At 38.4% G+C, this 15,541-nt stretch overlaps 1 protein-coding gene across 1 annotated transcript in view; it reads right to left on the reverse strand.

The window, feature by feature from the left end:
• Positions 1 to 15,541, reverse strand: part of GABRB1 (gamma-aminobutyric acid type A receptor subunit beta1) — a 49,903-nt gene that overhangs the window by 11,928 nt on the left and 22,434 nt on the right. The window contains exon 5 of the mRNA XM_065736195.1: positions 7,814 to 7,829. Coding sequence (XP_065592267.1) covers positions 7,814 to 7,829 — 16 coding nt within the window. The remainder of the gene's footprint in view (positions 1 to 7,813; positions 7,830 to 15,541) is intronic.

A 15,541-nucleotide genomic window follows, 5' to 3' on the forward strand; every position in this document is an offset into this window, starting at 1 on the left:
TCCCTGAGAATGAATTATCCAAAGGTTTTCACCTCATTTGAAACCAAGATAACCACTATTCCTATCCTTTCCTCTGTGTCAGTGCTCATCAGAACAGCTAGTTAGGAAGCAGGAAGAATTGATCCACTTTGAAAATTAACCTTATTGATATAACATTGGGTTGGTGTTTTACATACGTAAATTTTCTGTCACTGCTCAGGCTTCCCAATTACTAATGATGAGGTGCAAAAGGGCAGCTTGGGGCAGATCAGAGTGGCTATGAAGTTGTAGTTTTTACCTCCTTGAAAGTGAGACAAGAAAAATATAAGGATTTTTGAAAGTTCCTAGAGTATGTTTACTGTTCTCAACTGAAGGCAAATGTTGCTGCATTTTTTATTTGCTGGAAGGGGAAACAAGGAGAAAGCAGGATGCGACAGCAGCCAGGGGCTGTGCCTGGAGCTATGGCAGAGGCCAAGCCTGTCAACTCTTCCTGGTCAAGATGGCAAAAGAAACTCAAATCTGCTGCCAGGGCTGCACTGACACTTGCTTGGCCTTCATAGTCTTCATAGCTTGACATCTGGTGATCTACTAGCTATCTTACTCATTAATAATTTATTATGCTGTTTTAGTGTGATCTTACATTTGTTTGTTGTTTATTACCAGAAAAATCTTGTGAATGTGCTTAAAAATAAATTCTGAAAAAGTAACCAAATGCTTGCCAGAGGAAATCCAGGCTAGACCTTCAAGGTTTCCTCACTTGCTAGAGCCAATTACTGAATGTTGAGGCTCTACAATAAACCCTGTCTAGCACGGTGACCTTAAAACTATTGGATGCCATTGTGACAGAGATTAGTGTTATCATTATTACTTTTTCCTACTTAAATATTAGTTTCTAGGTCTATCCTGAGACAGCAACTGTAGTGTAATGCTTTTGTACACAGCTTTACTCCTCTTAGTGGTTTTTTAGTGACAGCTGTGTCACAATATGAACGAGGAAGTTAAAGCCCTTCATGGTGACCAATGATCGCTGATATTAAAGATGTAGATGTGGCATGTCTTTAATTTTTGTAATATGATATAGGCCAGAGAGGCTAGTGAATGCTAAGGGACCCTAAATACATGGGTTGTTGGCCAGGGAATGTTTACTTCTGGAGTCATTGCGGTGCTTTTACCTTGTCAGTTAAAAGCCTTCATGAATTTCTTTCATTTAGGAAGCGGCTGTTTGCTTGTTTTTGCTAGCAAGTTTTTACTGCTTTGCAAATCAGACAATTTCTATCCATAGAGGAATGGAAATTCACTGTGATATCAGGCGTAAAATAAGCCCTTCAAATTCTGCCTATGATTTTATTCCTTATTTGACAAATATGGCTGTTTTTTCTGTTTCTTGACTCCATTGAGTAGAAAGATACATTTTTGGCTAAAATCTACCTGTCTTTAGCCAGAAAAGCTTCACTTGCAGCTGGCCAAACTATGTGAAGGGTAGGTTTGTGCCACCTTTGTTTAAAGATAAACCACTGACAGATTTTGGTAGGACTTGCTAAAGTTATTATAGAGCTGATAGAAGGCTTTCATTGGTGTCAGAGACATACAAAATGTGGAGGTTCAGAAGGCTTGACTTTTCTAAAGTTAATGCTGATAAACAGAATGCTTGTGAACATGAATAGCAAGCCAGACACAGTGAAGCATCCTGGCAGAGAAGTAAAATATGGGGCAGCTGTAGCTGTTCTCTTGCACCTATAGAAATGATCTGTGGCAAGGAGGAGATGGTTTTAATAAGTAGAAGCTCTGACAGGGGTCTGGTTAATTGTCAGTTTTGCTGGATGGCTGTGGTGGTGACTAAGTCACAATGTTGTGTGTGACATGAGCAGTGATGGAGATGAAGAGGAGGTTCTTCTTTGCAGTAATGGCAGTGAGTCTTCAATTTCTAACTCTTCTCTAGAACAAAATAACTGTTTGGGGACTTTTGTTCAGACATGAATCCCATGCAGGTGGCCAGGTAAGTGGTGCTCCAGCACAAATTAGGGCACAGTACTCTGCTGTACAGTCACAGAAGGAATATGGCAAACTACTTCTCTTAAACTTCCAGATTACGTGGTACGGTTGCAGTCAAGCACAGCCTTAGTGGAATCATCCTTCTCCATTTATCGCTTATTTTGTTTGCGTAAAGCTTCAACACAGAATTGGTATATTTGCATCATTGTTTGTTGAAAGTCTAAGAAAATAAACACTGTAGATAGTTGAAGGATTTTCTAGATGAATCTGTTGCTTCTGGGTGGATGTCTAGTTTCTCATTTCTTTATAGCATGAATGGCTTTGGTATCTGTTCAAGTATGGTAATAAATTTGTCAGATTACCAAACATTGTTTTCTTGCTTGCTTTCAGCTGATTACAACAGCTCTAGGTATTTCAGGATAATATGAACATCTGTTCCTTGGAGATTGACTTCTCCAAGGCAGTAATCATAGAGCTAATAAATAGAATTGAGAATGGTGTTTAGGAAATGATGAGGGACAGTTCTGCCTCTCCTTGCTATCTCTTATCCTAGTATTTTATTCGTTTTAGTAGATTGGCTTTCAAAAACATCCTACAGCAAACTTGCCAGATGCATTTTCTTTGGAGCGGAGTAGAAAATGAGGTGCTAACTCTAGGACTTGAACAGTTTGCTCTAACCATTTTAATTAGCAGATTGTCAGAAAGGAACATTCCTGGTTCCATCGCCTTTCACCCTGAGCTCTGGTGCACAAAACCGGAAGCAGTTCTCACTTGAATACTCACCACTGCTCTCAGACAGAAACCTCCCCTAGTTTCTCATGATTTGAGTGAAATCAATTACTTTCCTGGATTGCTTTTCAGTTTATGATTTTTAATGATAGAAGTGAACTTGGCATCCAATTTGCACTCTTTATAATAGGCTGAGGAAAATGTGTCATAAATAAATCTTAAGAGGATTACAATTTAACAGGGAAGTTGTACCCTAAAACTGTGTTACTTTCAGTCTGACCCATAAGGTTGTGGAGAGATCATTTCCTTCTGTATGCTGAAGATTTTTGCATCATTTCACATAGCATGTCATGCTGGTTGTTACTAGGGACAGGACTACAGAGAATCTCAAGTCTCAGGCAGCATGACAGCCCTGCTCTAAAACAACCAAATGAATGTTAACTCTTGGACATCTCTTTCATTAAAGACATGATAAAATAGATAAATATCTGTGTATTGAGCAGCAACATAACATCAGATGAGAAAGAACTCTATATCTGCAGGAGATTGGACAGTTAACAAACATAATCTTCCTGAGAATGTGTAGGGACAAGATGGAAAAATAAGTTCAGTTTGGCTGAGTAAAATGGAATTCAGAAGGCTTACTGTTGTAAATTGCCTGCTGTAATGGTGGCTGCTGAAGTTTTGAAGCATAGATAACGCTCTTCTTACTTCTGTCTTGTCTCAGGGGGCAACTAATCCTATATCACCACCCAGATGTTTGGAAGAAGCTTTCCAGTGGTGGAAAGATCACTAAGATCGTCGTTCTGTGTGGGAGCAACGCCTTCTGTTTTTCCTTTTTTTTTTTTTTTTGTGTGTGTGTGTATTTCCAGAAGCTGCAGTCAGTTTTTAACTATATTCCTTGCTTCCTTAAAAGCTGTATGCAAAGTTTTCTTGTAATAGAAATCCTTATTTCTCTGCAGCATCAAAATATATGTTCAGCAGTTGGTGTCAGTTCAATATCGAATCAATTCTTTAAATTTCTCCCCAAAGCTTTTTCTTCTCTATTTCATGAAAAGTCAAAGTCTGGTGACTGAAAAATAATCACTATGGTTACATTAGCCAGTGAGAGACCCAGGATTTAGACCTTACTGCTTGCAACAAAGTATGTAGTTGAGACACCCATGGTTGTTAGTGATTGTGTTTGCAAGTGTTAAAATTGCCACTGACAGTTTCAGACAATTCCATTGCAACGTTTTGCTTGGAAAACAGTGGTCTGCTGTTGTAGATGTATTGCTTACCCAAGAAGTTAGAGTGCACACGAGTTTAAAACATAGCCCAAAGTACTTTGGTTTCTTTCTTCAGTCAGAAATTTACAACTTAGTCACCACCTGGCTAGCAGTCTGTGTCAACACTGTCAGCCAAAAAAGCTATTGAAAGCTGGCTCTTTCCCAGCTGCAAATGTTGCCAAGACATCACAGTGAGACATTTTTAGGCATTATGAGAGCTATGAACATTATGAAGCATTGGAGCTTCTGCAAGCTACAGCAGATGAATTTTATGGGTGCCATGGTGGTTGGTATTTCCTATATCGAGATCTCTCATCCCAATTAGAGCTGAATTTCAACTCAGCTGCTTACAGCTGGAGAGAGTATCGCTGACCTGCCACAGCTCTTTACAGTAGAGAGGTATCCATTTGTAAGTCAGCCACAACTAAAAGCTCTATCAGAGAGACCGAGGACAGAGATTTGACCAGCCGTTGTGTGACAGCAAGTGTGCAAATTGACTTCACCAAGACAACTTGTATTTATAAGGTTTGATGCAGGGTTGTCATGGCACTGAAATCAGCACACTGATCTGTACTAGGTTTTCATTTGTTTTAAGCTGCTGAGCCTCTGCAGGGCCTGCATGTTGATTTCTACTTGCTCTGCCAGTAATTCACTTAAGTTTGTTCCTCATTTCAAGCACTCAGTTTCCTCACTGTAAGAGGAACTGCTTGAAGGAAAGTGGATGCCTAAGCTCCATTAGAGCACTACAGAAGGCTCTGCTCAAAGCCAAGTCTAATGCAGAATCTGAACAAATGATGCTTTTGAGCTAGCAGAAGCCTTCTGGCTATGGCTCAGGCATATTGTACATCTGAACAGGGAATGTAGATTGTCACTTCATTTTTATTTTTTTTTAATATTGATTGTCTAGATAAAAGAAATGTGGTGGATCTGAACATCTGAAATTGTGCAAACTGTATTGGAGAAGATGAGAATTATTACAAGAATTATTAGGATACTGGATAAAAGGAATATTCCAATAGTGTGTGCTGAACATCAAAGAACAATGGAGAACACGTGGAAAACTTCAAGGATCAGTTTTGGGACTATATTTTGCTTTTATTTTCTTTAATGACTTAAAAATCAAAATATGTCAATCAAATTTTCAACTGATATTATAGCTGGAGCCAGTGTCAATATCACAGAATATAGAAATATTACAATGACTACCTTGAATCCTGGGGGAATAGAAATGGGATTATATTCAATACTGAAAATAACATGGTTATGGACTGGGATACTAATGACAAGGATGTACTTTAGCAATTGAGAACTTATTGGGGAATTGGACAAAGAAAAGGAGAAAAGAGAAATGTTTATCAGTCCAATGTGTCACCCTTGAGCAGATATGATAGAAGAAATATGATCTTAACATGTATAGATTGATTTACTGCAGATAATTCAGAGACATGCTAGCCTGGCTATCCATGAGGAAATGGGGCTGGGAACATAGGGCTCCATCCTGGTCATTCATAATGACCAGTTTATTATCAAGGAGATTCATTCAAGCAGAGGAAGCTGAATAGAAAGGCTGGAGAGTCCTGAGCTCCAGTTACTGCTCTGGCAGCAGAGAGCTTGCTTAACTTGACTTTGGGAAAGCAGAATGAGATGGCTGTGTGAAGTTGTAGAGCACTTCTACAAGCCAAAGCTGGCTGGGCTTTGTGCTCTGACTTTCAATGCTTTACATGCTGTTGTAAACTAACTATTAAAAACGTATTTCTGACTAGCAGGTAAGCCTGGGTCTGTTGCTTCTAGAGCTGCAGGTTTTTTCCTGACTCGTGGACTGCAGATAGGGGAGCAATTCATCCTTTCCCTATCTTAGAAGTAATTTCAATGATGCCTGCAAGCTGTGAGGTTAGGCTGCACTGTGCTACTCCCTGCAGACAGGAGAAAATTATTTGAATTAAAATTGCCTGACAAAGATCCACCTTCGGTAGGGGGTGAATGGTAGGTTATCTCTAGGTGTTTTATTGCAACTGTTGTTTACACCTTAATGTTCGTTTTTGTTTTGTTTTGTTTTTCTGCAGTAGGTGATAGCTCAACTGGAGAGGAGATGGAGTTTGAAGTACTGGAGCATGAGGGTGAGGATCAGGCAAAGACTGGATCCTCAGAGATCAGGAAACTGATCAGAAGGCAGCACAGGAAAGCACTTTTCAGAATATTTTAAATGAAAGTCTGGGAAATGCTGTCCTTTTTTGCAAAAGTTTCTTTTAAGAAACTAGAGGGGAAAAACAAACCACTAAAGCAATACGGGGGATTTAAGCAATATAGTGCTGGGAAAGTCTGGAAAAAGAAAGAGGAAAGCATGAGTGCTTGGGAACTGGGGAACTGTAGCATCAGAAGGAATAATCATGTGTTTTCAGGTCAATAATCAAAGGGAAAAATAAATCAAAAATCACACCAGATTGTCCAAAACTAAGATCCTCAGTTTCCTTGCTGAAACAAAAATTCCCCTTATGTATTTTTGAGCAAATGACAGCTTTTTAAAAGATACACTTCACTGGGTGGGAACATTTTTCTCTCATTTTTGTTAGGCTAAAACAGAAAATTACTTAATTTATGTAAGATGAAGGTTCTGAGAGATTCTCCTACATCTTTTTATCCTTGATATTGCAATAGAACATGTGTGTTTCTGTATTTTTCTTTAATTAAAGCGTGTCAGGAATTGATGAGGAAAAATTAATGAGGATTAATTTTTTTAACCACAAACTGCTTTCATGCCTCAGCAGAATAATGGCAGAAAGAGAACTCATGAAGGGATTAATCTGGAATACTTTACTGTGATTAAGTGCACATAAATAATGAAGAAGAGATAACAATGAAAGCTTTGACTGACTGTGAGGAACAGTTAAGTGAAGAATGTTGGCTTTGTATGTCTTCTTGTATTCTCTTGTATTTTCAAGTCCTGTGAAAACAGAGGAAAAAAAGAAATGAAAAGTATCCCTTGCACTCTGAGCAAAGAAACGTTGGGAATCAAGTTCTGTAACTGCTTACAGACACACATGCCATCTAGAGTATATTTAGAAGTCTCTTTACCTGATGTTTGCTACCGTTCTTTCTGGCCGCTGCATTTGAATGTTGAGTTATCTACTGCAGAAACTCGTGTGGCTCAAATATTAAGTCAATAAGAATGTTCCTGTATGTATCTTGATGTAAGAGTTAGCTTCCAGACAAGCTTTTAATAATCTCTTGCAGACTTTGAGAAAGGGAAGATATGACATTTGACTCCGGAATACCAACTCGTTTTTCTTTCTTTTCACTGTCTAAGGTAAAAAAGGGTTCCTTATCAAAGAAGATACATCTCACTAATAGAAGACACTGCTATCATGAGGGAGCACAACAAGTTTTAGGTACAAAGATAGTGTTTGCTTCACATTCTCATGTTTTCAAATACTGTTCTTTGTCAGCTTTTACTGACAAAATGTGGTACAATAAGCATGTAGCAAAGACCACAGATGGCCTAGAAAGTGGGATGGGTAACAAGATGGCTGTGACTTTCAATATGTCTGTGCTGCTCTGCTGATGGCAGTGGATATACTGGCATATCTGTGATTCCATGGATAAAATGATATAGGAAATGTCCCATTGAGAAAGATCCTTGGTAAAGACGTGTGACCTAAAGCTGTTCTGTTAGTCTTATAGTATGCTTCAACTATCTTCTCTTAGCCACGCTGAAGATAGTGTCTTCAGACTTGGAATGCATTCTTTGAGAAGTCTTGAGTACTTTTATGCCATTTGATAAGCAGAGGATAGGCAACCATACCTATATTTGATGAATGCCATAAATAATGGAAGCAGATTATTTGAACTGAGTGGATCTCTGAGCTTCTGGTGAAAGTGAGTCATTGCTTTCATGTATTTTAAGTCCTCACATGACATCTGGGGAGTCCCAATCATGTGTTTATTTTATAATATTTCAGTGCTTTTAGCAAGGGTTTTACTTTTCTTTGACAACACACGAAAGCCTTTGATGGAAAAAATTTCTTCTGGCTTAAGGCATATCTTCACCAACCTACCAAAAGAAAAACCAGTTTTGTTCTATCCCTTACCCGCCACAAGCAGACCATAAAGGATTTCAGCCAGACTGTTTAGCTATGTAGACAGGGGAAGTAAGCCTGAAGCAAAGAGATAATCATCTGAGATGAAGCATGCCCATAAGGAATGGCCACGTGTCATGAGAACTTATTAAGGCCCTGGCTGTTACTGAGTCCCTGTGAGAGCAATACATACTATTGCTGAATCTCATACAAATGCAAACAAGCACTGCGTGTTGGTACTGGTCCAAGGAAGGAGAAAGAAGCTTACTGCCGCTCTGTGGTGAGAGACTACTCTGGAGGAACTGCTAATCTGCAGGCAGTCCCAACGCTCAAGAACTGAAAAGCTGTTTTATGCCTTCTACCTTTCTGCATGACTGTAGTAGTAATAGGCACAAGCTGGTCCCTCTTGAGAAACTAAGTGCATCAGAAGATTTAGTACGACAGTACTTCATCTACTAGTAAATTATGCTTTATGAACAGATGTCTTTTGGAAGCAAAGCCAGAAGAGTGTCAAGTGTGCACTGGTCCTAATGAGTGTTAACTGATTTAGAGCAAATTTCCTCCAAGTGGGGGCTCCTCATGCTGCCCAGACTCCCATTAGCCTCATTGAAAGCTTGAATTTCTGTCTTTGAAAAAACATGCCCACAAAAATGTAGGAGTTTAGAAGGGTCCATCTACAGAACCAGATTATGACAAAGTCAGAAGGGCCTATGTAGCATTGTAAGTCTTTTACAGAACCTAACATAAAGAGGTAATTGCTTTGCTGGACAGCGGAAGATATTAGATCTAGTTCTTTGTTTCCCATCTCTGCTCTGTGCTAAGAGTGGTCTATAAAGACCTGCGTCAAATCCCTGTGTTAAATGTCTCTGGAACTGGCTCATACACATTGTAGAAAGCAAATAGGAAAATTATTAAAAAAAAAAAAAAAAGGAAATTAAAAAGATGTTAAATTGGCACATGTGAATTAGCATTTTATTTGCCCTTTCCCGGAATGTAAGGCTACTAATCCTTAGCATATGACTCAGGCATAGTTTAGACTGTTGGTCTAACTATACTAGAGTTACTATTTCTTTCTCCAAAGTATAATTTTTCTGAACAAAACTCTATGGGAAATCACATCAGGAATCTGATGTGATACCATCAACCTCTTCTGGGATAAACTCTCTCAGATTTCCATGGTTCAAAAAAGAAAAGTAAAAAGCACTACTTACAAGCAGTCCTGGTAGAAATTTGTTCTAAATCTCTCTTCTTTAGCATACCATGAAGCTTCGTGTAGACTTTTACCGTGGTATCACCTACTTCTTCCTTAATTCACCGAATAAATTAAATGTATTCTAGTTACATCCAGAGCTTGAAGTCAGACACAAAATCTGGACATATGCCAGGTGTTGAAACATCTCCAAGGAGATTTGTGGCTTCTAGCACTGTTTTACTATTAACGTTTTAAAATCAGGCCAAGGCCATGTATTTTGAGACTTAACTGAATCACAGAGCCATAGGAATGGGAAGGACTTCTGGAGATTATCCATTTCAACTAAAAAAATTCCCTACAGCAGGTTACACAGGAAAGCATGCAGGTGGATTTTGAATTTCTCTGGAGAAGACTACTCTATGACCTCTCTGGGTGGCCTGTTCCAGTGCTCTGTCACCCTCAAAGTACAGAAGTTTTTCCTCATATTTTTATGGAACTTCCCGTGTTCCACTTTGTACTCATTGCCGTTACTGGGCATCATTGAAAAGAACCTGGTCTTTTTCTATTGTCACCTGCCTTTTTGATGTTTATAAGTGTCGATAAGGTCCTCTCTCAGTCCTTTCCAGGCTGAACAGTCCCAGGTTTTTCAGTCTTTCTTCAATAGGGAGGTGCTCTAGGCAAAAGGAACATGGAAACAAATAGAGACACTATGTGGAGCATTCTAGAAGTGGAGACAGCTGTTTATTTCTACACTTTTTTTCTACACATTCAGAGTAGTTGGAAGTCTCCAGGTGCAGTCATACTGTCCTTCCCAAACATAGTTGTCGATGAGATGAGAGCTGGTAAGCAGCTGGCAATGCTGAGCACTGCACATACACTGCAGCAGCTTGTGTCAGACATAATTTGGGTCAAACTATTGGTGATGGCTTCCCCAGAATTTGTGAACCTAACTTGCAGTGTTGCTTGTCCCTGGAGTCTTGTTTGTGGAGACTACAAAACTGGTAAGCAGGTTACTCCAGAAATAAGCTGTAACATCAGGACAGCAGGAAAGGGGATTTGCCTTCAAGGCTTACCTCTCAGTACAACAGTGGAGAGTCATCTACCAGATCCACAGGTCATCTTGGTTTTAGAGCCTAGTCTGCTTCTGAGTCTAATAGGTTCACATACAGCGCCATGAAGTATTTAATCTGAGAAGGACTAGTTCACAGATAAGAACATGTGACCAAATTTTGTTGCAGCTGCTCATAGGTACAAGTCATTTCTCTGACAGCAATGTGATGCACCTACTGTCTATGTGACACATTGGAAATATTTACTCTATATTCTGAGTGCAATGACTTAATTCTCACAGTCTTTCTCTTCTATCATTAGTCAGTTCATACATATTTTTGTTCAAAATGGTAAGCGCTTTTATCCAAATCTTTTTTATATTTTCCTGCTACTGATGATTTCCTGTTTTGTGGCAGAGTTGACTGCTTAAAGACAAACTGGAGGCACTGGCGTAGGTGAATATTTGTTTCCAATCTAAATGCTGTTTGCTGAAAAAATGCTGTGAGCTTTCTAACCCCTACAAAATGAGCTGTCAAATGGTTCATTTTAAGACTGTTTGATGTAGAGCAGTAGAGCAACATGGTGTGATAGATGTGAAACTGGACAAGTGTGGGCTGCTTATGATGGTGGCCTTTGAACTCAGAAAGGAAGAGTAGTCCTGGACTCATGAGATGAGCTGCAGATTAAAACAAATAGGATTTCTGGTTAAAGAAGTTTAAAGAATCCAAAGGTTAACTTTCATTAATATCCACCATTGTTTTCATGCTTCCTACATCACACTGTTGCTAAGTAATAAAAATCCTTGTGGAAAAAGAAATTATCCTAATCCTAAAATACTGTCAGTTCTTAAAATAATAATAATAATAATAGTTTACTGAATATTTATTGAATTATTTATCTTCCTCCACCATGATGTGCTTTTCTCGTCTAGATTATATGTGCTATTTAGCCATCTTATTTATTTATTTATTTACTCATATTTATAGCTTAATGATTTCTTACATGTTTTCAGTGGCTTGTTTTGCAAGACAACTTGTCTGGACTTAGGGTAGGTTTATTGCTGCTAAAATATGTTACTGGAATAATCAGATTTAGTGAACAGGTGACAGATAGGGTTGAATTATCTGTCATCCTTCACTATAAGCAGTTCCAGAAATTCATTACTTTTTGTTTTCTGAAAGACCTTCATAAGCAATCTATGTCTGATATCTTTAGATGCTGAAGATGCAGACATTCATGCTGTATGCTAAACTCTGGTAGGGAAAAAAATACAGATTTTAACTAACAATTCAATGCTAGCTCCATTTCAAAATTAGCAGAAAAACTTTCAGTTTCTTCTTGCAAATTAATAAGCAAATTAGAAGTGAAGTGTTGAAACCGATAATATCAGTACAAGAATGATTGTGGTGATCTTATACAAAGTATTTCTCATGTTTCTTCTTGATCTGTACTTCTCTATACCTCAATTTACTCACCTGAAATATAAAAAATCTTGCGCATTTCACATATGCCTCTGTTCTGAGGCATAGTTAATCATACTCCTTAAAGAACTATAGTTATTATACTGCAATATGTAAAGTGTCACACAGTAATATGTGTAACAAATGAAATGTTCAAATAGCTACAGATACGGAGAAGGATATGTCTCTTGAAGATGCTTTTAGTTCTCTTTGCAGCAGTAACTTGAGAAGCAGAATTGAATGGAAATGAATGCATAGATCTATAAAACGTTTCCTTCGTTGCTGATTTTAAGAGACTTGTTTAAATTAAGAATGTATTGACATCTGGAAATCAGAGACAAAATAAAAGACTGCACATAATACAGTATCTTTAGTCCAGAAGTGTAGCACTAGAACCCAAATACCAAAGGCATCAAATTACTTGGCCATCTCTCAAGCTATGCGAGCAGAATCCTTAAGGAAATTACAGGTTTTGGTAACGGAAACACTGTAATAAATATCTGTTCTGATACCTTATTTATATATTCAGTGTGTTTTTGCTTGGATTTTTGGTAGAATTGCAATTTTTGATTGCTTAGGAAGGAAACTGCCTTTTCATCCTTTAAAGTTATAACTACTCTTAACTCAATTATCATCTATTACTTAAAATGCTCCCTGCAGCTATTCTACAGTGGAGAATGTGTGTGTGTGTGTATGTATAAGAGAAGTCCCCTCAGATCTGCATAAGGAAATGCAAATTTCTTAGCTAAATGCTAGTTGTCTAATGTAGGGTGGCTTCAGGGAATGTTGTGTTAATAGGGTCCTTGTCAGGCAGTTGTACACCTATGCGTGTACATGTGTTTCAGTTACCTCATTGTGATACTCCTTGGTTTAAATTGATGAATTCACCTATAGAATGAGTGAATGCAGGAAAAAGTCTGAAAAAATCTACAATGTTGTTGACGTATGAGCTGGATGAATAGTGTGGTGCACTGAATACTGTCTGCATGGCAAAGCCCTGAGATCTGTGTTGACTATCAACTTGCATAAATGCCTGAAGGGAGGCTGCAAAAACAACTGATCCAGGCTCTTTACAGTGATGCTCAGTGATAGGATAAGAGCCAGTGAACACAAACTATATCACAGGAAATTCTGTCAGAATGTCAGGAAATAATTTTTGTGCAGGTGAAGGAACACTGGTACTAATTGTCTAAAAGGCTGTGGAGTCTCGAACTCTTAGATCACAGAATCTCAGAATCGTAGGGGTTGGAATGGACCTCAAGAGATCATCTACTCCAACTACCCTGATAAAGCAGGTTCCCCACAATAGGTCATGTAGGCATCCAGCCAGGTCCTGAATATCTCAATAGAAGGAGATAACTTCTTGGAGATCTCCAGAAGTCATCCGTGCATGTTCTTGGAAAATATGTTCTGGGTGTCCCTATTTGAGCAGAGGTTTTGCTCAGATATACACAGAAGTTCCTTCTGGCCTCAGCTAGACCGTTGTTCTATCTATGTATCATCTATTAAAAGTTTGCAGTTCTTCAGAATGTTGAAGTCCAGACATTTGTACAGGCACAGTGCCTACTGAGGAGAATTTAGCCTTTCTAACTTATATAATCAACTTCACCAATACATATTTATGCAGTAGATGGGTTTATATTGAGATCTCCCAAAAGGTGAATTATGTTTGAATGGATTTATCTAAGCTGTAATGCTTTACACATTCTGCTAGCACACTGCATGCTGCATTAGCTGCTTTCTGCCTTATTACCCCATAAAGTCCTAAATGTTTTGTGACTTTGTTATTGTAGAGAATTGACTTTCCAAACCTGATGCCTCTGCTGCTGCAATTAGTGTTAATGTGTGAACTAACAACCAACTTCAACAAGAGAGGAAATAAAGAAGAAACATACAATAAACTGCAGTAGTTCATATGCCTACTTTTTCCTTCATATCAGAGCAAGATGGGAAGTGAGAAATGCTGAGTGAAATGACAAGAACTTGACCTGCTCTGGAGACTGTGCTGACATATGGCATTAAGATGTGTCTGTTGTAAGCAAGGGAAATTTCCAGGCATGTGTTCTTTGGAAAGAACTGGTAAATTCTGAAATTTTATTTAGAAGTTTTCTTTCTTTGCTTTTTTTTTAATTTAACTTCTCAGTTACAGCTGTTGGAATATGACTCATCTCCCTTCCCCCATTTTGTACTTTATGATAGACTCCAGCTCAAGAGAGTAGTGACTGAAGCATCCATTGGAGGAGTGCACTTGTTAAGTGGTAAGCGTAAGCAGACAAAAGAGCTCCTAGAGATCTTGACTCTGTGCTTTGACCTGTGTGTAGCATGCCTATGTTTCAGGTACACAGGATGATAATCTGCAGGCTCTTTTTGTTTCTGGTATGATGCCTACTGAAAATGGTACTAGCTATGTTGTTGTGCCTTATACTACAATCTGTTAAAAATGAGTATCAATGTATCTGCCTAGGAGAAGCCTTCATGAGATTCATTTAGAATGGATTTGATATAGAGCCGAACAGTTCCATGTACAATATGAACTAAATGCACCCCTCCCTAAAGGGTGAGACTACTGAGTAGTCTGCCATTGAAATAAGTACAAGGAAAAATGAATCCACCACTGAATCAAGTAAAGAATTACAGTATTGTAATTTTGTATCTGTTGTGTTATTATGAGGAAAGTCTAGAGGAGCCAGCAGAAGGTTACTGAAGAATTTATTGTGCAACATTTATTCAACAGTGAGAAAGTTGTGAAATTAATTTTGGGTTTTGTCTACAAAATTGTTCTCAAAAGAGAAGCAAGTATAGTATGGTCTGCAGTTGTGTTAAGTGAAATCTGTCTCAACACTAGTGTCTCAGACAACTCACTGTTGAACTAACCCAAGAGTGGCAGCTGATGTGAGCTCATGTAATATAAAAATGAAAAAAAATACAAAAACAACCGCAACAAGAAACATGATATCAGCAGTGAAAATCAGAGCTGTGATGGGCAGGCTGATAGGAAGAAAGAGAAGTACCTACTTTTTTCTCCTTTTTGTCTGGTACCACTTCTGAGATGAGCTTCAGATAAAAATCTGTGCAGATTTTTTTGTAAGTTTGTTTTTAAGCTACAGCTTGTAGCTTTTGTGGTTTAGAAGGAACAGATATACTGACAGAGGACAGGAGATTTCTAAACCATGTAACAACAGTTTTTAAGAAATAATGCATTTGCTTCTGGAGGAAAAGGGTATGCCTGGTGGATTTAGACACACTTAGGCATTAGAAGCTAGGAAGGAGAAATATGCCTAAACAAGTTCATGAATAATGACAGGTGAACAACTCTGTAATAAAAGAGAACAGCATGTCTTAAAAGAAGGACTATGACTGGATGTTACTGGCTATAAAGATGTGTCATCCAAGGTCCTGGTAAGCTGAAAGCTCAGGCATACCATGAACAATTGGACAGATACAGTGGCAAAGGGAATATTTGTGAAGATTTGTGTGCTGATAAAGATGACGGGTTGGACTAGATGATCACTATATGTCTCTTCCAGCCCACACAATTCTACAATTCTGTGAAATGCACTGAGAAGAGAAAATGACAAGGGCAAATGTGGGTAGCCAGTCCCTTGTCATGTCCCAGGCATGCATGATATAAGCTAAAATTAACAAAAAATTTTAAGGAGATATCTTGGTCTAGTTGAAGTCAGATGTGCCACTGCCTTTTACTTCACTACATAGGTTCCTCTGTTATGAAAATAATGTTAAGAGGCCAGATTCCTATAGAGAACATCACTAGCAGTGGTGAGATGTGGTAAACATACA

The sequence above is a fragment of the Cyrtonyx montezumae genome, unplaced genomic scaffold (genome assembly GCF_038088225.1).
Source record: "Cyrtonyx montezumae isolate F1298 unplaced genomic scaffold, pur_monq_1.0 scaffold_2, whole genome shotgun sequence".
Lineage (NCBI taxonomy): Eukaryota > Metazoa > Chordata > Aves > Galliformes > Odontophoridae > Cyrtonyx > Cyrtonyx montezumae.